General features: G+C 50.1%; 1 protein-coding gene across 4 annotated transcripts in view; it reads left to right on the forward strand.

Annotated features, from left to right (window-relative positions):
* Positions 1-23,783, forward strand: part of CLTCL1 (clathrin heavy chain like 1) — a 114,533-nt gene that overhangs the window by 84,909 nt on the left and 5,841 nt on the right. For 3 of the 4 annotated variants that reach the window (XM_050746025.1, XM_050746026.1, XM_050746027.1), the window contains 7 exons: positions 5,435-5,599; positions 8,156-8,263; positions 11,614-11,781; positions 11,855-12,004; positions 16,581-16,712; positions 20,987-21,097; positions 21,352-21,522. In XM_050746025.1, coding sequence (XP_050601982.1) covers positions 5,435-5,599; positions 8,156-8,263; positions 11,614-11,781; positions 11,855-12,004; positions 16,581-16,712; positions 20,987-21,097; positions 21,352-21,522 — 1,005 coding nt within the window. Of the gene's footprint in view, positions 1-5,434; positions 5,600-8,155; positions 8,264-11,613; positions 11,782-11,854; positions 12,005-15,042; positions 15,240-16,580; positions 16,713-20,986; positions 21,098-21,351; positions 21,523-23,783 lie in introns of those variants that run through there. The other variant, XM_050746029.1, reaches the window with a different exon arrangement.

A 23,783-nucleotide genomic window follows, 5' to 3' on the forward strand; every position in this document is an offset into this window, starting at 1 on the left:
AATCGCTTGAACCAAGGAGGTGGAGGTTGCAGTGAGCCGAGATAGCACCACTACACTCCAGCCTGGGTGACAAAGCGAGACTCCGTCTCGAAAAAAAAAAAAAAAAGAAAAGAAAAAGAAAATTAATAGCTTATGTCACCAATAATCAGATAACATAATGGGGAAGAAAACGTTCCTTTTTTAATAGGAATAAAGCCAAAACGTTTAAACCTTAACCGTAAATAAAACTTTTAAATAATTGTGGAGTCTGCCATGTAGATAAAATGTTACCCCTGGAAAATGTGATAAAGAGACATGAAGAGATAATGGAAAGTATTATAACTCTATATTAATTACAAGTACACTCTTTTTGGAGGAATGCACACAATTTATTGAAATGAATAACAACGAAGTGGGCTGGGTGCAGTGGCTCATGCCTGTAATCCCAGCACTTTGGGAGGCTGAGGTGGGAGGATTGCTTGGGCACGGGAGTTCAAGACCAACCTGGGCAACACAATGAGACCCCCATCTCTAAACAGGGAAAAGAAAAAAAAAATAACAACAAAATGAACTTTGAGCTTTCTATTTCAAAATGAGTTCCAAGTAGTTGTTGGGGCTGGGCCCGGTGGGTCACACCTGTAATCCCAACTCTGGGAGATAGAGGTGGGAAGATCACTTGAGCCCAGAAGTTCAAGACCAGCCTGGACAACATAGTGAGACCCCCATCTCTACAAAAAACTAAAAAATATTAGCCAAGCGTGTGGCATGCACTTGTAGTCACAGCTACTTGGAAGGCTGAAGTGGGAAGATCACTTGAGCCCAGGAGGTCAAGGCTGCAGTGAGCTGTGATCAGGGCACTGCCCTCCAGCCTAGGCAACAGAGCGAGACCCTGTCTTTAAAATACAAACAAACAAGAAGAAAACAAAGGGGTGAAGGGCCTGTAATCCCAGCACTTTGGGAGGCCAAGGCAGGTGGCTCACTTGAGGTCAGGAGTTCAAGACCAGCCCAGGCAAAATGGAGGAACCCCTTCTCTACCAAAAATACAAAAATTAACTAGGCATTGTGGCACATCCTATAGTCCCAGCTATTTGGGAGGCTGAGATGGGAGAATCACTGGAGCCTGGGGAAGTCAAGGCTGCAATGAGCTGTAATCATGCCACTGCACTCCAACCTGGGTGACAGAGTGAGAACCCTGTGTCAAAAAAAAAAAAAAAAAAAAAAAAGGTTGGAAATTATGTTAAAGTTTTGAAAGGTATTAAAAGTTCATCATGTAATTCTGTAACCAAGTAAAATTCCAGATGAAAGAATAAAAGGTAAAAATTGAGCTTTACTTAAAATTTTTTTAATAGGTATTTGAATTTTTGCATGAGAAAGGAATTTTTAAGCATGTAAGCAGTGGAAGAAAGCATAAAGGAAAATATCAGTTCAGCTAATACATAAATATTTGAAATATACCTGTAGAGTTTTATTATTTCTAAACATGGACCTAGTAAGTCTAGATGTAAAAATCTATCCCAAGAAAGTAGAAAAGATCCACATAGCTTTATCTATAAATATTTAATCATTGCAGCATGATTATGCAAATAAAAATTAAAAGCCAATGTCTGGCAAAAGGAAATAGTACTTTTGTTTTGTTTTGAAACAGGGTCTCCTCTGTCACCCAGGCTGGAGTGCAGTGGCACCATCTCAGCTGACTGCATCCTCAACCTCCTGAGTTCAAGCCATCCTCCCACCTCAGCCTCCCTGAGCAGCTGGGACCACAGATGCACGCTACTACTCCCAGCTAATTTTTGTATTTGTGATAGAGATGGGGTTTCACCATGTTGCCCAGGCTGGTCTCGAACTCCTGTGCTCAAACCGTCTGCCTGCCTCAGCCTCCCAAAGTGCTGGGATTATAGGCATGAGCCACTGCGCCCGGCCAAAAAATAGTTAAATAACAACATCTATCAATGGAGTATAATACAAATGAGGACAGTGAACAACTCTGGGATTTGGAATTGGCAATATCATATTACTTTTCTTTTACTTGCCTGTGTGTGCAAAGTTTTTTTTTTTTTAATCAGTGATCGTGCAACTTTAGAAATTGCCCTTATAATCCAAAAAGTAGTTAAAATAATAGAAAACAAAGCCTTGTCCCCAATCCCCCTCTGGCTTAGTAACCGGATTCTCCTGAGTCAGAGGCACTGCGGGCCAGAGCAGAAGCTCCCTCATATAGGGCTGGCTGGGTGGGGCAGAGGTGCACCTGGCTCTTTACCTGTGTTCATAGTGGCCCCAGGCCTGGCAAGCTCTCTGCCTTCTGCTGTCCCCTGAGACAGAGGCCAGTGACCTTCAGCCTGGGGGCCAGATCCAGCCCATCGCCTGGTTTGTATACGTTTCCCACAGTCTGGCATCAGCTGACTGCACCTACATAATGTCATTTAACTCATTTTCTCTGTGTTTCCTGTAAATTGGCAGTAACAAGTCTTACATGGTTACCCCTTTGATAGAATACTTAATTTATGCATTCATCACCTTTTATTAAATATCAGCTGTGTGCCAGGGTAGGGGCTATGGATGGAGCAGGGAAAATAGTAATCAGATTTCTGCCCCATGGATCGTAAGATTCTTAAAAATACTGTGGTCTTTTACATGGTGAGTATAAGGAGCTAAGTGAAGCGGGGCAGGGATAGGAAGTGTTGGAACGGTGTGGGTGTGACAGTGGACATTCTGGTTTTAGAAAGGGCCCCTGTGTAGGTGCTGAGTGTGTACACCTCCAGGGAGGAGCTCTTAGAACAAGACAGCAGGGTAAGTGCAAGGGTCCTGTGAGGAGCATTGCGGGGTGCAGGAGCCCATGGCTGGAACACAGCCATCCAGCGAGAGAGGCTTGGGGAGCGATAGGAGAGGCAGCTGTTGATCTGTGGGTCAGGACTTCAGGGGCCATAATGAGGACTCTGGCTTCTGCTCTGGGTGAGACTGGACATTTTGAGCAGAGGAGGAAAATGATCTGGTATAGGGGTCAGCAGAACCCCTCTGGCTGCTATGCTACAAACAGAGCAAAGGACAAGGGTAGAGCAGGGAGTGCGTAGAGGAGGATGGTGCAGTGATGTCACAAGGGGTAGTGACAGCAGATAAAGTGAGCAAGGCAAGTGCAAAGCGTAGTCAGCTTCTGGATGTGTGTTGAAGGCAGAGCCAACAGTGTGTGCTGCCAAGAGGGGTGTGAGAAGAGAAACAGCGAGGGTGGGTCAAGTTTGGGGGTGTGGGGGTCACACTCACCAATGTGGGGACAGTGTGTGAGGACTGCCTGGGGGCATCAGGACTCATTTGGACAAGTCAGACCTCTAGTAGATGCCACGTGAATCTGTCCCGCTGGAAGTAGGAGTTAGGTTTTAGAGGAGAAGCCCAGACTGGAGATGTGCATGGGCAGCCTCCAGGGACAGGCAGCACCCATAGCCGCCACCCGTGTAGGAGAGCATGGCAGTGGGGGTGTGGGGCTGGGGAGGGGATGGGCGAAAGAAACCAGAGCACCCCAAAGCCCCACGGCAGGGAGATGGGGAGATGGAGAGTGGCCAGCGAGGTGGGAAAAAAGCAGGCAGAGGTGTCCAGAAAACCATGTCTGCGTCTGTCTGGAAGAGCAGTGACCCTGGCAGAGGGGCTGGCAGAAGCCTGATTGGAGTGGATTGCAGAGAGAATAGGAAGACAGGGGATAGCTGTTATAGACACACAGATACTCCCTGAGAACTGTGCTCTGATGGGAAGCGTGGAAACAGGCTGACAGCCCCCAGGTAAGTTGAGGGCAGAGCAAGTTGGATTAGTTTTGTTTTATTTTATTTATTTTATTTTATTTTATTATTAGTATTTTTTATTTATTTTGAGGCGGAGTTTTGCTCTTGTCTCCCAAGCTAGAGTGCAATGGTGCAATCTCAGCTCACTGCAACCTCTGCCTCCCAGGTTCAAGCCATTCTCCTGCCTCAGCCCCCCGAGTAGCTGGGATTACAGGTGCCCACCATCACGTTCAGCTAAGTTTTCTATTTGTAGTAGAGACAAGGTTTCACCATATTGGCCAGGCTGATCTCGAACTCCTGACCTCAGGTGATCCACCTGCCTCAGCCTCTCAAAGTGCTGAGATTACAGGTGTGAGCCAGCGTGCCTGGCCAGTTTTGTTTTATTTTAAACTCGAGAGAAGAACAGTGGTTCTTTAAGCTTGTCAGAGTGAATGAGTGCAGAAGGTGATGCTGATGCAGGGATTTGCTGAAACCCTGACATGGAGCATGTGGAGAGGGGGTCGGGGCATCCATGGAGCAGACCTTGGTGGCATAGGAAGGACATCCACAGACACTGTGCTGTGAAAGGCTCTCCTGGTTGTTTTCTCAGGAAAAGGGAAGCCAAATACTCAGCTTGAGGAATCGTTAGAGCTTTGAGAGGAGAAGGAGATATGAAAGAGTTGACATGAGAGATGCCATGGATAATGGCAGGTGGGGTGGTGCGGGAGGTGCCGTGGATGACGGAAGTAGGATGGGTAGTGTTGCCAGCGCATTTGATGTTAGCCTTTATGAATTTAGAGAGACCCATCAGCACTTTGGGGTTCTGCTGTCTGTGTTTAGCTCTGCATCCACAGGTAGGGAATGGGCAGAGAACTAGCTCTGAGCAGGACTGAGAACAGTCAGGAGAGTCAAGGGTTCTGCTGTCTGTGTTTAGCTCTGCAGCCACAGGTAGGGAATGGGCAGAGAACTAGTTCTGAGCAGGACTGAGAACTATCAGGAGAATCAAAGGTGAGTGCCAGGAGCTGGGCAGCATGATCTGGGGCCACCAGCTGGGGCAAGTGCAGCGCAAGTTGGGCATGGACAGGGCTGCAGGAATTCAGTCCGGTCACTGGACTGGTGGAGTTGAGGTGCTCAGGATGGTGAGCTGGGCGGTGCTACGTAGAGGAGGTACTTGTGGCAGGTTCCCAGGGCTGGCAGCTCTCTTCTGAGGTGTAAGGTATGGCTATAGCAGTGACTTGTTCTTGTGAACAGAACAAGGTCCCCAGATCATAGGAAGTCAAGTAAATTGCCGGAGAAGGAGAAGGATTTGTAAATGGCATCAGGAACTAGGGCTGGTGAGTGATACCTGACACAAGATTGGTTGTCAACAGTTTTTATTGAGGAGGAAGGGGAACAGCTTGGAAGCAGCAAGGAGCACAGCTCCTCAGCCCAGGCCCAGTAGGATGCAAATGTAGTAGGTGACAGTTGGGGCCTGAGAGGTGCCAGAACACAGGGTTATGTAGGAGCAGGCAAGTAGAAGCGCCCCCTGAGGTGGAGGAGGGTGTCCAGGGACTGGAAAGCCAAGGCCAACTTCATCTGGTCACTGGTGCGATCAGAAAGATGCTTACCACCCTAGCAAACAGAATAATACCTCTGCCATCTAGGCACTTGAAAGCAACTCTGGAGAAATCTTCCCATTGAAGAGTGTCTCAGTCGAGCTACCCTATTACCCATAGGTTGGAGACCGCTGTTACGAGAAGGGAATGTACGAGGCTGCCAAGCTGCTCTATAGCAATGTTTCTAACTTTGCCCGCCTGGCTTCCACCTTGGTTCACCTCGGTGAGTATCAGGCAGCAGTGGACAACAGCCGCAAGGCCAGCAGCACCCGGACGTGGAAGGAGGTGAGCTGCGGGCAACTGCAGACAGCAGAGTGTGCTCTGGACAGGCATGCTCTCTGTGTCCTTTGTGTTCTGCTCAGTACTCTTCTGCCATATGGGATGAGCCTGGGTGCTGGTCTTTTGCCCAGGCAGGGGTCTGAACCCTTGGGATTCTCAGAGTCTCTAAGCTAGCGTTCGCAGTTGGAACAGAGGCCCCAGAGAATCCGATCTCTGACCAGTTGGCCCCCAGAGGCAGCCTCAATAGCATGGAATTATCAGTATTATAAGTATTTTCATCACCCTTTTTAATCATGTCACCTTATTTGCATAATCATTGTAAATTTACATTATTGGTCCTTTGTGGCAAATTGGTAAATTGTCTCGAGGCTCTCTGATAATATCAGAATCATCTTTAAGTAGAAAAAATTGTGAAAAAATATCCAAAACAGCATTGTTTAATGAAAGATTAAAATTAGCCTGAAGGTCCAATGTCAAGGCCTTTTTGTTTGTTTGTTTGTTTTGTTTTTGTTTTTGAGATGGAGTCTAGCTCTGTCGCCCAGGCTGGAGTGCAGTGGCGCCATCTCGGCTCACTGCAAGCTCTGCCTCCCAGGTTCACACTATTCTCCTGCCTCAGCCTCCCGAGTAGCTGGGACTACAGGCACCCGCCACCACGCCTGGCTAATTTTTTTGTATTTTTTAGTAGAGATGAGGTTTCTTGATCTCCTGACCTCATGATCCACCTGTCTTGGCCTCCCAAAGTGCTGGCTTTCAGGGGTGTGAGCCACTGTGCCTGGCTTTTTTTTTTTTTTTTTTTTTTTTTGAGATGGAGTCTTGCTCTGTTGCCTAGGCTGGAGTGCAGTGGTGTGATCTCAGCTTACTGCAACGTCTGTCTCCCGAGTTCAAGCAATTCTCCTGCCTCAGCCTCCTGAGTAGCTGGGATTACAGGCGCATGCCACCAAGTCCAGCTAATTTTTGTTATTTTTAGTAGAAACAGTGTTTCACCATGTTGGCTAGGCTGGTCTCGAACTCCTGACCTCAAGTTGTCCGCCCGCCTCGGCCTCCCAAAGTGCTGGTATTACAGGCATGAGCCACCGCGCCCGGCCAAGGCCTTTGTTAATGTATGCATTACAACTCTACCCTGTTGTTTAAGATGAATAGGCAGAGTTGCAGGAAAATATGTTGCCAATATTATGCGAGGAATATGTCATCATGCAGAATGTATGATGTGATTCCACTGTGCATATGTGAGAGATTTGTCAGGGGGCTGGTGTACGTATCACACATAGGAAACAGTGGGCCAAAGATTGTATCTCAAGTTAATGACACTGGCTTATGTGATTATTTTTGTTTATCTTCATGTTCTGCTTTCTCTACCTTGGGAACATGTGCTGTGTATAGAAGGTGGGAGAAGCAGGGAAACTGCACGGCACACCCAGCTCTGTGGTGCAGGGTTAGTCCTGTCAGTTCTCTCAGGAAGCGCAGCTGAAGGGCCTCTCTGCACAGGAGAATTCTGTACTTCTCAAGGCTTGTTATCATTAAGTATACATACTGTACAGTATAGAAAACAAAAGTAGTCTAAAAAATTATTAAAGCAGGCCGGGCACAGTGGCTCACGCCTATAATCCCAGCACTTTGGGAGGCCGAGGCAGGCACACAAGGTCAGGAGATCAAGACCATCCTGACTAACATGGTGAAACCCCGTCTCTACTAAAAATACAGAAATTAGCCGGGTGTGGTGGTGGGCACCTGTAGTCCCAGCTACTCGGGAGCCTGAGGCAGGAGACTGGTGTGAACCCAGGAGGCAGAGGTTGCAGTGAGCCAAGATCGTGCCACTGCACTCCAGCCTGGGTGACAGAGCGAGACTCCATCTCAAAAAAAAAAAATTATTAAAGCAAACTCCCCCGTGAAAACAACACTCAGATGAGATGCACTCCGATGGTCATTATTTTTTAGCCTTCCTTTTCAAACCCCAAACCTTGGCCGGGCGCGGTGGCTCACGCCTGTAATCCCAACACTTTGGAAGGCCGAGGCGGGCGGATCACAAGGTCAGGAGATCGAGACCATGGTGAAACCCCGTCTCTACTAAAAATAGAAAAAATTAGCCGGGCGCAGTGGCGGGCACCTGTAGTCCCAGCTACTCGGGAGGCTGAGGCCGGAGAATGGCGTGAACCCGGGAGGCGGAGCTTGCAGTGAGCCGAGATTGCGCCACTGCACTCCAGCCTGGGCGACAGAGCGAGACTCTGTCTCAAAAAAAAAAAAAAAAAAAAAAACAAACCCCAAACCTGGAATTCCAGTATGACTTTCCTGCCACCTGAACAAAACTCAGGGCCTAAGAAGTAATGCACGAACTTTCTTCTTTCTGTGGTCTCAAGCACCTCCTTGGCCTGCAGATTATAAATGTCATATTTTTTCCTCCCAGTCTTGTACAATTCATCCTAGAGTTAGCTACTTGTTCAGAATCCAACTTAAAACACCCCACTGGCTGGTATTTCTGCATTTGCAACTGTGTCCCTTGTAAGTCAGCTGCTGTGGTGCTGTGTTCTGTCTTGGGGACCCTCACGCTTGCCCTCCATCCCCTAGGTGTGCTTTGCCTGCGTGGATGGACAGGAGTTCCACCTCGCACAGCTGTGTGGTCTTCACATCGTCATTCATGCAGATGAGCTGGAGGAGCTGATGTGCTATTACCAGGTGACCAGATGATCTCTGCTGGTAATGCAGATGACAAGTGATGCCTAAATACTCTACACAGAGGCACGGTCATCCCCTTAGCATGTGACCGTCACAGTGCTGCATCTGCAGATTTGGAGCATGGCCCCAAGGGGAGGATTCATGTGTTAGACGGTCATTTATAAACTAAATTCAGTTGCCTTGTTAGCGATCCTTGACCTCATGGCTGGCTGGAATTTTGTGTTTTTAAAGTTCTCTCCCTCCTTTTGTGTTATTGGGCCTTCAGAAACTCAGTCAGTGGCTTGCATGCCGGGAACAACCCTTGGAGGGTTGCTGAGAATACTGGGCTGGTGTTGACAGAGCTCCGGTCCATAGCCTAGTTCCCCAGTGTGTAGCCCCAGGAGTCTGTTTATCAATTGCCATAGGGACAAAGCACGGGCAAGAGAGGGAACCCCACATGGACCCTTTGGAAGGGCGGGGCCCTGTGTGTTCATGCTGTAGGTGGGCTCTCTCGAGTGGTTGGTAGACAGTGATTTGTGTGTTTAGGGACCTGGGCTTCCACTTGTGGGATTCCTAGAGCTGCATGACACTGCAGGTATGGTTAGTCAAGGCAGATGAAGATGGGATGTGACTCTGCTCAGTAGTGTTACCATAGCCATGGAACTTGAGCCTCAAACCCTTCACTACATGAGACGTCGTCTGGAGGGGCTCGCACCAGCGCCAGAGTGTCTAGATATCAGGCTGGGTGTGATGGCTTTTCAATGAGAAATGCTTTCCCACCCCCAGAGAGGCGCCTGGGAAATGAACTGGAAAGCCAACAGGGAGGGTAATCAACCAGTACAGGGCTGACAAAAGAACAATTTAGTCAGCAAATATTTGAGTACCTACTATGTGCTGGGCATTATTCTCAATAATTGTATCAGTGAACAAAACAGAAAAGCCTCTATTTAATTGAATTGGCATTCAGCAAGGTTGGCAGGCAAGCAACAAACCTAGTGAATAATTATATAGTGTGTTTGAAGGTGATGAGTTATAGAGGAAAATGGAGCCGGTTTGAGGGCATGGAAGTGCCTGGATGGAGTTTCATGAAGGGGCAGTCAAGGTAGCAGCAATTGATGGGGTGACATTTGAGCAAAGACCTGAAGAAATAGAAAGATTTGGTCATGAGGACATTTGAGGGAAGGGTCAGTGGCCAGGCAAAGTCCTGAGGCAGGAGTGTGCTGTGTGTTCAAGGAAGGGGCTGGAACCAGAGATGGGGCAGGGAGGCTGATGGAGGGCCAGATCTCAGGCCGTTAGGAAAGCCACGGGCTGTACTTGGGATGGATGCAGGGCTGACCTGATGGGGTAAAAGGATCATGGTGGCTCATGTGCTGAGACCACATACTTGAGAAGTAGGGACAGGAGCCAGGAGAGCAGCTAGAGGCTGTTGCAGTGGTCTAGGCAAGAAGGGACAGTGACTCTGACTAGGGTGGTGGTGACAGGGTGAGAGGTGATCAGGCCATCAGGACTGGGTATGTGCTTTAAATGAGCAGCCACCCTGATATGCTAATGCACTGATATGGAGTGAGAGAGAAAAGCCCGGGAGAACTCCTTTTGGTTTTGGCTTGAACAACTAGAAATACGGAGTTATCACCAGTGGATGAGGGGAAGACTGAAGGTGCAGCGTGGGAGGGAAGGACAGGAATTACTTTTTGGACACGTGGTGCTAAGTCTTGAGCTGCCTGCTGCATGTTCAGGTGGGAGCATTAGGTAGGCAGCTGGAGACAGGTCTGGAGCTCCACAGAGGAGGAGCCTAGCTAGAGCAGTGAACCCGGAGTTGCTGACATACAAGTGATCCATATCTATCTATGTTTGCCTGCAGTCCCCTGGGGATGAGTGTAGGTGAAAAGACCAGACTGCCCAACAGGGATGGGCTGAGGAGGAGAGCAGGAGCAGCCAGTACAGTGGGAAGAAAACCCAGAGAGTGTGCTGGCTTCTGGATGCACTGGGGAAGAGGGAGCGGTCAGCAGGGCCAGGGGGATGCTCGTGACCTGAAGCTTGGGGGAGACTCAGCCTGATGCTGGCTGGAGAGAACAGGGAGAGGAATGGGAATGGTTGTTGTGAGGAGTCTTTGCTGCAAAGGGAAGTAGAAAAAAATGGGATGGTAACTAGCAGGCACATTGGGTCGAGAGGAGGTGTTTAGGACAGGAGGATAAGTGGGATGCTTGCTGAACCCAGCTGTGGAGAGCGAAGATAAGGCAGAAGAGAAATGAGGAGTCACCAGAGCAGTGGCCTTGGTAGGCAAGCAGGTGGGATGGAGCTACAGGCTGGGCAGATTCCAGACAGGAGCACAGGCGGCGTGTCTGTAGCTGATTGGGGGGTGCAGATGCTGCTGGCAGACAAGTATGCCACTGGGAAATGAGGTTGCTCTGAGAGTGGAGGGGGCACAGAAGGTGTCCTCCTTAGGAAAACAAGAGGTGTGAAGTGATCCTCTAGGTTGGGCCCTCCCAGGGCTGTGGTGGTTAGAGTAAAGGGAAAGGGTCACATGGCTGGGTGTTTCTCTAGGGTTTCTGCATGCTGAGCAGGCTGTAACCAGACATCTGGTCTTGTCCAAGGAGCATGTCAGAGGGGTGCAGGGCTGAATGCAAGGGGCTGGCCATCATAATTAGGGACGCAGTGAAACAACAGCCACATGGCATCGTGAGTGGAGTTGAAGGCTTGTTGGAGCCAGGATCTCAGTAATGAGCTGTGGCAAGGGATTAAAACAAATCATTCCCAGACCCTGTTACCACCCACTTCCTACTTTTTTTCTAATTCTTTTCATAAAATTGGCAATACTAATTTGCACTTACTAAACTTGAAAATTGTAGTGCAGGCCGGGCGCGGTGGCTCAAGCCTGTAATCCCAGCACTTTGGGAGGCCGAGGCGGGCGGATCACAAGGTCAGGAGATCGAGACCACAGTGAAACCCCGTCTCTACTAAAAATACAAAAAATTAGCCGGGCGCGGTGGCGGGCGCCTGTAGTCCCAGCTACTCAGGAGGCTGAGGCAGGAGAATGGCGGGAACCCGGGAGGCGGAGCTTGCAGTGAGCCGAGATCGCGCCACTGCACTCCAGCCTGGGCAACAGCGTGAGACTCCGTCTCAAAAAAAAAAAAAAAGAAAGAAAGAAAATTGTAATGCAGTGTGCCACTGGTAATTGTCAGATGATCCAATAAGTTGCTAAGTAAATGGCATGATCTGTAGCACAGTATGTACACACGTTTTCTTCACACGTGCCTCCTCGGGATCATTCCCAGTCACCAGCACGGTCCCTGCGGCGTGGGCATGGGCTGGAGGGTGGCTGCCGGAAGCATGCAATCACGCTGCCCCACGTGTGGCTGTTGGTCTGCTAGGATCGCGGCTACTTTGAGGAGCTGATCTCAATGTTGGAGGCGGCCCTGGGCCTGGAGCGGGCCCACATGGGCATGTTCACAGAGCTGGCCATCCTCTACTCCAAATTCAAGCCACAGAAGATGCTGGAGCACCTGGAGCTTTTCTGGTCCCGTGTCAACATCCCAAAGGTACTGTGTGCTCCTGACAGTCTGGCAGCCGTGGCCACGTGCGGCACAAGCCGACCCTGGCCTCCTTGTCCAGGTTCTGAGGGCTGCAGAGCAGGCACACCTGTGGGCTGAGCTGGTGTTCCTCTATGACAAGTACGAGGAGTACGACAATGCTGTGCTTACCATGATGAGCCACCCCACTGAAGCCTGGAAGGAGGGTCAGTTCAAGGACATCATTACCAAGGTAAGAGGGGATACAGAGCGCCGGCTCCTGCCAGCCTCTGCCAGGCCCTATTCTGGGTGTGGGGGAATGGGCAGGTGGGAGTGGAATGAGTGCCAGCATGCCCCCATGCTGTGTGTGCGTTCACTTGTTTGAGTCCACCACCCTCTGGGCAGGTCGTAGTAATTCCATCTTTGAAGGGAACTGACACTTAAGAAGGGCAGGTGACCCGTCTAACGATGTACAGCTGAGCTGTGGGCAGGGTCAGGCCAGCATGCAGCCATGTCCCTATGGCCCTATGACCCTGCCTGCCCCTCCCACCACATCACGCCCTCGTGGCCAGGCCTCAGTTTGCTCTTCCTTCTGCCCTGTCAGCTCAGGGCTCCCACCCCCACTTCCTGTGGTTGTTTTTCACCATCGGACCATTTTTTTTTTTTTAATTCATGTCTCTCCCCAGCACCAGCAGCCTTACCTGTCTGGGAGTGGGCCTCCATCCTGTAGCCTCACTGGGCTAAACTGGGACCCAAGTTCCTCTGCCAGCAGCCACAGTGTTGGGTGGTGTCGGGTTTGGGTGCCATGGTCAAATGAGCCCTTGTTATTTTATTTCCTGGTCTCAGAGAGTTCAGCGTTAGGACTCACCCTTCTCCAGCTCTGTATGTGAGTTTGGTGAAGGGGCTGGAATTCTTTATCCTCAGCCCCCATCCCTTTGCATTGGGTATCTGCACTTTGTGCCATGGTCCTTGGGTAACTAACTGGTCACAGTCCACTATGACTGGAGTGGCACAGCAGTGAGCTGTGGCCTCGCTCATGCACCTTCTTTTCCGCATGCAGCTACTGAGGGTGGGCGTGAGCGGCAGATGGACTGCCGGGTGAGGCCTTCAGCCTCTGCCTTTCCTGGGAACTATTTGAAGGACCTCAGTGTTGAACACCAGGCCACATACCTGAACTTCTTGTTGGAGGACATCCATGTTACTGGGCATGGTGGTACATGAAGGTGGAGGCCTTTGATGGGGCGTCCCACCCTGAGCAGAGTCTGCAGGTTGCTGGAGGGAGTGTGGCCAGGCCATACCTTACTGTGGCCTGGCACACATGGCTGGTGCCTTGTAGATTTGTCTGTGTGCTGGAAAATCCATACTTGATCATTCCTGTGTGTACTTTATTCACATTTTAACTCCTCTGATATAAGGGTGTTTTTAAAAATTGCTGAGCCGTGGTGGAAGTGGCCATGCTTTTGTTTCTTAGTGGCATATAAAATAATAGCAGGACAGCTGAGACTCACTGTGTGGGAGAGCAGCGTCTCTCATCTGGTGCCTGCAGGGCTGATGGCAGAGTCCAGTTCCTTGTGTGACTCATGATGCTTCTACTACAACCTGCTGTGTAGGAGACAGACATTGTCAGCTCAGGTGTGAAGGGGGCAGGAGGATACTCGCCAGTGCAGGGGCCCAATCAGATGGATGACATCCAATCTATATTTGGGGGCATACGATAGCAGGAATCCACTTAGCCATAGGGCTGGGCCAGCAGCAGCCTGAGCAGGGGTGCTTGCTAACTCAGACAGGGGGGCACCCCAGCTCAGCCGTTTGCTGTCTCTGTCCATGTGGGTTAGGGGTGTCACCGCTGTGAACCTCGTTATCCCATTGATACAATGGGCATCATGTTTCCCCCTGACCAAGTGGTCCATGGCAGGTGCCTGGCATCCAGTGGGCACTTCTTTCAGGTCGTGCAGCACAGCACGCCAGCCAGCTACCCTGGAGCTTGTGATGGAGTCTGAGCTTCAGTTTTCTCTTCTTTTGTTTTATTATTATTATTTTTTGAAACAGAGTCTTGCTGTGTCACTCAGGCTGGAGTGCAGTGGCGCCATCTCTGCTCACTGCAACCTCTACCTCCCAGATTCAAGTGATTCTTCTGCCTCAGCCTCCCAAGTAGCTGGGATTACAGGTGCTCGCCACCACTCCCGGCTAATTTTTGTATTTTTAACAGAGACAGGGTTTTGCCATGTTGGCCAGGCTGGTCTCAAACTCTTGACCTCAGGTGATCCTGAGAGGTGAAGCCAGCTGGACTTCCTGGGTTGAGTGGGGACTTGGAGACTTTTTGTGCCTAGCTAAATGACTGTAAGTACACCAATCAGCACTCTGTGTCTAGCTAAAGGATTGTAAACACACCAATCAGCACTCTGTAAAAACGCACCAATCAGCGCTCTGTAAAATGGACCAATCAGCACTCTGTAAAGTGGACCAATCAGCAGGATGTGGGCAGGGCCAAATAAGAGAATAAAAGCTGGCCGCCGGAGGCCACAGACAACTGAGCTCGAGTGCCTTTGCGGTGTGTGGAAGCTTTGTTCTTTTGCTCTTCATAATAAATCTTGCTGCTGCTCACTCTTTTGGTCTACACTACCTTTAAGAGCTGTAACACTCACTGCGAAGGTCTGGGGCTTCACTTCTGAAGTCAGCGAGACCACAAACCCACCGGAAGGGAGAAGCTCTGGACACATCTGAGCATCTGAAGGAACAAACTCCAGACACACCATCTTTAAGACCTGTAACACTCACCGTGAGGGTCCATGCCTTTATTCTTGAAGTCAGTGAGACCAAGAACCCACCAGAAGGAATAAATTCTGGACACAATCTGCCCGCCTCAGCCTCCCAAAGTGCTGGGATTACAGGCATGAGCCACCACGCCCAGCCTTCCGTTTTCTCTTCTATGAAACAGGGATACTACCATGTCTTCTGGGGCGCTGGCTGTCCTTGCTGACCGTGCTAGTGGGCACAGGCCTGCCAGAAAGGGCCAAGAGAGCACATGATACTAGGTGTCCTGCAAGGGAAGCTAGGACTGCTGGTGCCCCACTTCAAGTCTGCCCACTCACATGGTGCCCTGCAAGAGCCTCAGTGAAATAGGCTTGTCCTTGGATGGTTCATCTCCTTCATGGGAAGCCCGAGGAGCCTTGTGGTTGGCCGGGAACCAGGTGGGGCTTTGAGGAGGTGACTTGCCACAGAAGATGAACTTGAGCCCCTACCCTCCACCTCAGCCCCACATCACATCCTGACCGCCCTCTGCTTTTTCAGTGTCTAGTTGAGATCCCCCCTGACCTAGCCCTGCTGCTGCTGAGTAAAGGGCCAAGCTGGAAGGCTGCCAGGTCCTACAGCTCCAATATGAGTGGACCCACAATGGCCTGTGGCGGAGTCTGGGGGCCCACCAGTGCCGTAGGTGGAGATTTGTGATGGGGCCAGGTCACCATTCTGCTCTGCATCCATGGTGGCAGGTACTGGGGACCTTGCTTCCTGTCTGGGTCAGAATCTTTGGTGACAGTGAGTGCTCTAGCACAAAAGGGAAAGAGAAGGAGAAAGAAGATACTCTGAAGTGATAAGCCATAGAGGGGTCATTAGAACCCTTTTAGTCAGTAGACCCCATCGGGCCCCACATTTTTGCCAAGTCACCCAAACCCAGCAGTGCTGGAGGCTCCAATGGTGACCACCCTGGGCTCCCAGCATGGCTTTAGCTCCAGCTGTGCCCTGTGCACAGCCCAGGACCCCCCCACACTCATGCGGACACATTCATCACCACTGGCTTAGTTCATGCCCATCTGGCTTACATGCTCCCTGAACAGAGCTGTGTCCAGGCCCTGGACATCGATGCCACAGTCATCAGGCCACCAAATGACATCACTGGGGCCGGGCGTGGTGGCTCACACCTATAATCCCAGCACTTTGGGAGGCCGAGGCGGGCGGATCACGAGGTGAGGAGATCGAGACCATCCTGGCTAATATGGTGAAACCCCGTCTCTACTAAAAATACAAAAATTAGCCGGGTGTGGTGGCGGGTGCCTGTAGTCCCAGCTACTCGGGAGACTGAGGCAGGAGAATGGTGTGAACCCAGGAGGCAGAGCTTGCAGTGAGCCAAGATCGTGCCACTGCACTCCAGCCTGGGTGACAGAGCGAGACTCTGTCTCAAAAAAAAAACACACACAAAAAACAATGACATCGCCCAGCAAGAGAATGGTGGCAAACCAGTGGGGAAAGTGCTGAGAGACACAGCAGCCTGGCTAGATCTCGAGACCCAGGAGCACAGGCACAGGGTCCACCCAGAGTGGTCCACTCTCTGCATGGGCTGACCTTCGGGTCTCACCCAGGGTCTGAGCACCACAGTGTTTCAGCTCAGAAGCTTTGGGGATGTCACAGGATGTGCTGTCCAGTTGGTTATGGCTCAGGCTGAGGCTTCAAAGGAAGGCTGGGGTAATCTTGCTTGGGTGGAAGCATACTGTGTTGTTCAGTTTTGCTGTTAGGCTTCATTCTGGCTGATTACACTTCATTCATTCATTCAGCAGATACTGGTTGAGTGTGGACCCTGCATCAGATACTGGTGTGGTTGCTGGGTTGAGGCAGGAAACCCTGAGACTAGCCTCTTAAGAAATGGTCGCTGTGTCAGTGCTGGGGGACAAAATACCTCAGGGATGGGAGGAGGCACCTTCACGGGCCATTGAGTCTTATAGAGGGTAGTCGTGGCAGGCTTCAGTAGTAAAGTGCCATTTGAGCAAAAACTGGAAGGAGCCCTGGGGTATCTGGAGACAGGGACAGGAACTGACCCTCAGGTTTGCTCCACGCAGGTTGCCAACGTTGAGCTCTGTTACAGAGCCCTGCAGTTCTATTTGGATTACAAACCACTGCTCATCAATGACTTGCTGCTGGTGCTGTCACCCTGGCTGGACCACACCCGGACAGTCAGTTTCTTTTCAAAGGTGAGTCAGCAAAAACCCCAGGTAGAAGAGTGTACTGGGCTAGCTCTAACAAAGTCATCTGAATGATAGCACCTTGATAAAGAGCTTTTGAAATGACCCACAGCTAACTTGAAGATTCACCAGTGTATCAAACTGTTTTAGATTTCAGACACAGGAATACCTCCCGTATCATGCTTCACTTTATTGTGCTTCTCAAATTCTGTGTTTTTTAAAAGATTATAGGTTTGTGGCCGGGTGTGGTGGCTCACACCTGTAATCCCAGCACTTTGGGAGGCCGAGGTGGGCAGATCATGAGGTCAGGAGATCGAGACCATCCTGGCTAACACGGTGAAACCCCGTCTCTACTAAAACTACAAAAATTAGCCGGGTGTGGTGGCAGGCGCCCGTAGTCCCAGCTACTCGGGAGGCTGAGGCAGGAGAATAGTGTGAACCCAGGAGGCAGAGCTTGCAGTGAGCCGAGATCGCACCACTGCACTTCAGCCTGGGCAACAGAGCAAGACTCTGTCTCAAAAAAAAAAAAAAAAAAAAAAAAGATTGGAGGTTTGTAACCCTCATTGATCAAGTCTGTCAGCCATTCTTCCAACAGCATATGCTCACTTCGTGTCTCTGTGTCACAGTTTAGGATTTCGCACAATACCTCAAATTTTCTCATTATATATGTTATGGTGATCTATGATCAGTGATCTTTTTTTTTTTGAGACAGTCTTGCACTGTTGCCCAGATGGGAGTGCAGTGGCATGATCATAACTCACTGCAACCTTGAACTCCGGGCCTCAAGCAGTCTTCACACCTTGGCCTCCTGCAGTGCTGGGATTATAGACTTGAGCCAGTGCACACAACCAGCAATCTTTGATGTTACTATTGTAATTGTTTTGGGATGCCACAAACCATGCCCCTATAAGAAGGGGAACTTAATAGATAAATGTTGTATGTGTTCTAACTGCTCCACTGACTGGCCGTGCCCTGGCCCCTCTTCCTTTCCTTGGGCCTCCCTATTCCTTGAGACACAACAACATTGAAATTAGGCTAATTAATGGCCGGGCATGGTCGCTTACGCCTGTAATCTCAACACTTTGGGAGGCTGAGGCGGGTGGATGACCAAAACGGATAGATCACCCGAGGTCAGGAGTTCAAGAGTAGCCTGGCCAACATGGTGAAACCCCGTCTCTACTAAAAATACAAAAATTAGCCAGGCGTGGTGACAGGCACCTGTAGTCCCAGCTACTTGGGAGGCTGAGACAGGAGAATCGCTTGAACCCAGGAGGTTGCAGTGAGCTGAGATCGCACCACAGCACTCCAGCCTGGGCAACAGAGAGAGAGAGACTCCATCTCAAAAAAATAATAAATTATTGTGCATTTCAAAATAGCTAAAGGAGAAGATTTGAAATGTTCCCAACACAAAGAAATGATAAATGCTTGAGGTGATGGACATCCTAATTGCCCTGATTTGATCATTCCACATGTGTATATGTATCAAAATATTACATATGCCCAATAAATATGCACAACTATCATGTATCAATAAAAAGTTGGAAATAAATAAGTAAAGACACCAGTGTATAAGGAAAATATTCGTATATTAACAGAAGTTTGGAAGAAGTGGATTCCAACCCTCATGGATGACTTTGGGGGTTCAGGACTTCAGTGGAGAAAGTCACTGCAGATGCGGGGGAAACAGCAGGAGAACTAGAATTAGAAGTGGAGGCCGGGCGCGGTGGCTCAAGCCTGTAATCCCAGCACTTTGGGAGGCCGAGACGGGTGGATCACGAGGTCAGGAGATCGAGACCATCCTGGCTAACACGGTGAAACCCCGTCTCTACTAAAAAATACAAAAAACTAGCCGGGCGAGATGGCGGGCGCCTGTAGTCCCAGCTACTCGGGAGGCTGAGGCAGGAGAATGGCGTAAACCCCGGAGGCGGAGCTTGCAGTGAGCTGAGATCCGGCCACTGCGCTCCAGCCCGGGCGACACAGCGAGACTCCGTCTCAAAAAAAAAAAAAAAAAAAAAAAGAAGTGGAGCCTGAAGAAGGGACTGAATTGCTGTAATCTTAGGATCCAACTTGAACAGATGAGGAGTTCTTAGGGATTGCTTCTTAGGGATGAGCAAAGAAGTGGTTTCTTAAGATAGAATCTCCTCCTGGGACAGACGCTGTGAACATTGTTGAAATGACTACAAGGGATTTAGAATAGTGCATGAACCTAGTTGATGAAGCAGCAGCAAGTTTGGAGAGGACTGAGATCAATTCTGAAAGATGTCCTACTGTGAGTGCAGTGCTGTCAAAGAGCATTGCATGCTGCACAGCAATCCGTTTGTCTGTTTTGTTGGTTTTGTTTTATGCAACGCAAGTCTAGAGTGGTCTTACATAAAGGGAAGAGTCAGTCAGTGAGGCAAACCTCATTGATGTCTTATTTTAAGAAATCGCTGGCCAAGCGCAGTGGCTCACGCCTGTAATCCCAGCACTTTGGGAGGCCGAGGTGGGTGGATCACGAGGTCTGGAGTTCGAGACCAGCCTGACCAACGTGGTGAAACTTTGTCTCTACTAAAAATACAAAAATTAGCCAGGCACGGTGGGCGCACACCTGTAATCCCACGTACTCAGAAGGCTGAGGCAGGAGAATCACTTGAACCCAGGAGGCAGAGATTGCAGTGAGCTGAGATCACGCCACTGCACTCCAGCCTAGGCGACAGAGCAAGACTCCTTTTGCCCAAAAAAAAAAAAAAAGGAAAGAAAGAAGTTGCTGGCTGGGCACAGTGGCTTATGCCTATAATCCTAGCAATTTGGGAGGCAGAGGCGGGCAGATCACCTGAGGTCAGGAGTTCAAGACCAGCTTGGCCAACATGGCGACACCCTGTGTCTACTAAAAATACAAAAATTAGCCGGGCATGGTGGCATGTGCCTGTTAATCCCAGCTACTCGGGAGGCTGAGGCAGGAGAATCGCTTGAACCCGGGGGCTGGAGGTTGCAGCGAGCTGAGATCAGATCACTTCACTGCAGCCGGGGCGAAAGAGCAAAACTCTGTCTCAAAAAAAAAGAGGCCGGGCGCCGTGGCTCACACCTGTGATCCCAACATTTGGGAGGCTGAGGTGGGTGGATTACAAGGTCAGGAGTTTGAGACCAGCCTGGCCAATATGGTGAAACCCTGTCTCTACTAAAAATACAAAAATTAGCCAGGCATGGTGGCGGGCACCTATACTCCCAGCTACTCAGCAGGCTGAGGCAGGAGAATCACTTGAAATTGGGGTGGGGTGGAGGTTGCAGTGAGCTGAGATCAGACCACTTCACTCCAGCCTGGAGGACAGAGCAAGACTCCATCTCAAAAAAAAAAAAAAAAAAAAAAAAAAAAAATTGCCACAGCCTCTCCAGCCTTCAGCAGCCACCACTTGGATGAATCAGCAGCCATCAACACTGAGGCAAGACCCTCCACAGCAGAAAGATTACAACTCACTGCAGGCTCAGATGAGGCATTTTTTTTTTTTTTTTTTTTTTTTTTTTTTTGAGACGGAGTCTCACCTGCCCAGGCTGGAGTGCAGCAGCTCAAAGATTACAACTCACTGCAGGCTCAGATGATTGTTAGCATTCTTTAGTGCTAAAATATTTTTAATTAAGGTGTATACTCTGTTTTTGTAGACATAATGCTGTTACACACTTAATAGGCTACAACATAGTATAAACATTAATTGGCCAGGCGCGGTGGCTTACGCCTGTAATCCCAGCACTTTGGGAGGCCAAGGTGGGCAGATCATGAAGTCAGGAGATCGAGAGCATCCTGGCTAACAGGGTGAAACCCCATCTCTACTAAAAATACAAAAAGAAATTAGCCGGGCATGGTGTCGGTTGCCTGTAGTCCCAGCTACTCAAGAGGCTGAGGCAGGAGAATAGCATGAACCCAGGAGGCGGAGCTTGCAGGGAGCTGAGATTGCGCCACTGCATTCCAGCTTGGGCGACAGAGCGAGACTCCGTCTCAAAACAAAAACAAAAAAACATTAATATGACTCTTTTATTGTGACATTCACTTTATTATGGTGGTCTGGAACCAAACCCCAGTGTCTGTGAGGTGTGAATGTCTCTGGTGACATTGGCGTCCACTGAATCACCCAGACAGTCCTCTTTGTGTGAGTATAGGTCTTTTGGTTCTAGGTGTCCAGAAGGTGCCTTTGAATGGTCCAGAGCTGGACCATTCAAGTGGATGGCACGCACATGCCCACCTGTACCCTTGCCTAGTGTCCCCATAACAAGCTTGGCCAAGTGCCCTGACAGTTACCCCAACTTGTTAGGCAGGTCAGCTGCCCCTGGTGAAGCCTTACCTGCGGTCAGTCCAGAGCCACAACAACAAGAGTGTGAATGAGGCACTCAACTACCTGCTGACAGAGGAGGAGGACTATCAGGTGGGTGTGCAGGAGGGAGCCCTGTCCTGGATGGGCTGGGCTTCTCCCCTGCAACTGCCATTCTGTTCTCAAAGCAGGCTGCCTTTGCACAGGAAAGTATGCAGGCCTCACAGGACACCAGTGGATGTATGGGTAGGGGCCCTTCTAAGGCCGTGGTGATAGCAGCAGCCATCAAGTAACACAAGGTGTCTGCTCCATGTGTAGGCAGCCCATGTCACAGTGTCTCATCCCTCACAGAAAGGCTGTCTTCCTAGGGCTTAAGGGCATCTATCGATGCCTATGACAACTTTGACAACATCAGCCTGGCTCAGCGGCTGGAGAAGCATCAGCTGATGGAGTTCAGGCGCATTGCAGCCTATCTGTACAAGGGCAATAACTGGTGGGCCCAGAGTGTGGAGCTCTGCAAGAAGGATCATCTCTACAAGGTTGGTGGCCCGGGCCCCTGTTTCCTCCCACCTTCCTGCCTTGGTATACTTCCTGATGCTTTGGGGGTCACACCCCTTCCCTCTTGTTCCTGAGACCTGGCTCTGAGCTTCACCAGGGGATCCTCATGGTGGGTGGGGGTATTGGCATTAAGGGGAGACCATATTTAGAACATAGGGTAAGAATTGGGAGTGAGTTAGAACCCCTTAAAAACTGTTTGCATTGAAAGACTTACAGAGTCTTAGGGAGTTGATTCTTTTCACGACAGTTACGTGTGAGTTTCACTCTACCAAAACACAGTGTGGCAAGATTCACTTTTTGACACCTACTTTACTTCCTATAAAGATTTGGGAACTTACCTGTAATCTCAGCACTTTGGGAGGTTGAGGTGGGCGGAGTGCTTGAACCCAGGAGTTTGAGACCAGCCTGGGTGACATGGCAAGACCCCGTCTTTACAAAAAATTAGCCAGGTGTAATGATGGACATCTGTGGTACCAGCCACTCGGGTGGCTAAGAAGGGAGGATCACTTGAGCTCAGGAGTCAGAGGCTGCAGTGAGCTATGATCACACCACTGCTCCGTAGGCAAGAGTGAGACCCTGTCTCAAAAAAAAAAAGATTTGAGGAATTTAAAAGCCTAAATTAAAATCACATTCAAAGGCCAAGCGTGGTGGCTCATGCCTGCAATCCCAGCACTTTGGGAGGCCAAGGTGGGCAGATCATTTGAGGTCAGGAGTTCAAGACCAGCCTGGCCAATGTGGTGAAACCCCATCTCTACTGAAAATACAAAAGTTAGCCAGGTGTAGTGGTGTACTCCTGTAATCCCAGCTACTTGGGAGGCTGAAGCAGGAGAATCGCTTGAACCCGGGAGGCAGAGGTTGCAGTGAGCAGAGATCGCGCCACTCCACTCCATCCTGGGTGACAGAGTGAAACTGTCCCTGGAAAAAAAAAAAAGGAAAAAAATAAATAAATCACATTCAAAACATTTGTTTCAAAGCTGGGTATAGTCCTGTGCACCTGTAGTCCCAGCTGCTTTAGAGGCTGAGGTGGGAGGACCACTTGAGAGGAAAAACAAACAGTGTGTTTTTCTACTGGTGAGAGGTTTCTTAGTATCATTCTCAGACCAGTTCTCAGACCAGGATCCAGGCATCTGCTGGACAGGTTGGGCTGCCTGGAAGAACCACCAAGACCCCGAAGGCATTAGCATCCTCTACTTGGCCTGAACATCTCCCTGGGGGTGAGGTGGAGTTGTACAAGAGGGCCTTGTCTGTGCTGTGTTACGCAGCTGAGCCAATTCCCAAGGGCCCCTTGTGCCCAGAGACTCTGGACTTGACCTGAGGGTGTTACTTATGGAGTTGGCCTTGGGCATTCCTGAGTATCTTCCCAGGACACATGGACACCTGCCACCTCTTGTCTAGCACAGGGGCTTCATTCTCATGGCTCCTGGGCTGTGCCTGTTGGCTGGGACTCCATGGAGGCCTGTGATCCCTGGAATCAGTGTTGCATTGAGTTTCACCCTCAGTTGTCACCTCCAGTGTTTTGGACTGTTCTGTGACATCTAGCCCTTGGTGACAGTGCTTGTGGTCCTTCCTGAGGTGCCCAAAGAGCCCCTGCAGAGGGAATGGAGAGGAAAAGCTGCTGAGGCTCTGAGACAGCACCTGGAAGTCTCTGGACCTGGCTGCTGGGAGGAGACAGCTGGGTTCAGACGCACCTGAGGAAAGGCTGCCTTTGGCTGGCTGATCACAGCCACTCTGTCCTACCCATGTGGTCCCTGTCAGGGGCTTAAACACACAGCCTCCTCAACACTCAGGCAGTGATGAGTGAGCAGGACTGTCAGTGCTGCCAGAGGCCTACTGGCCTTGCCAGCCACCCACTCCGAGCCACGTGGGTCCAGAAGAGAGTCTAGACGACACAAAGCCACAGATAGAAAGTGGCCGAGCACACGGCCGGGCATGGTGACTCACGCCTGTAATCCCAGCACTTTGGGAGGCCGAGGCGGGCAGATCGTGAGGTCAGGAAATCGAGACCATCCTGGCTAACATGGTGAAACCCCGTCTCTACTAAAAATACAAAAAATTAGCCAGGCGTGGTGGCAGGCGCCTGTAGTCCCAGCTACTCAGGAGGCTGAGGCAGGAGAATGGCAAGAACCCGGGAGGCGGAGCTTGCGGTGAGCTGAGATCCCACCATTGCAATCCAGCCTGGGCGACAGAGTGAGACTCCATCTCAAGAAAAAAAAACAACAAAAAAAGAAAGTGGCGGAGCACG

The sequence above is a fragment of the Macaca thibetana genome, chromosome 10 (genome assembly GCF_024542745.1).
Source record: "Macaca thibetana thibetana isolate TM-01 chromosome 10, ASM2454274v1, whole genome shotgun sequence".
Lineage (NCBI taxonomy): Eukaryota > Metazoa > Chordata > Mammalia > Primates > Cercopithecidae > Macaca > Macaca thibetana.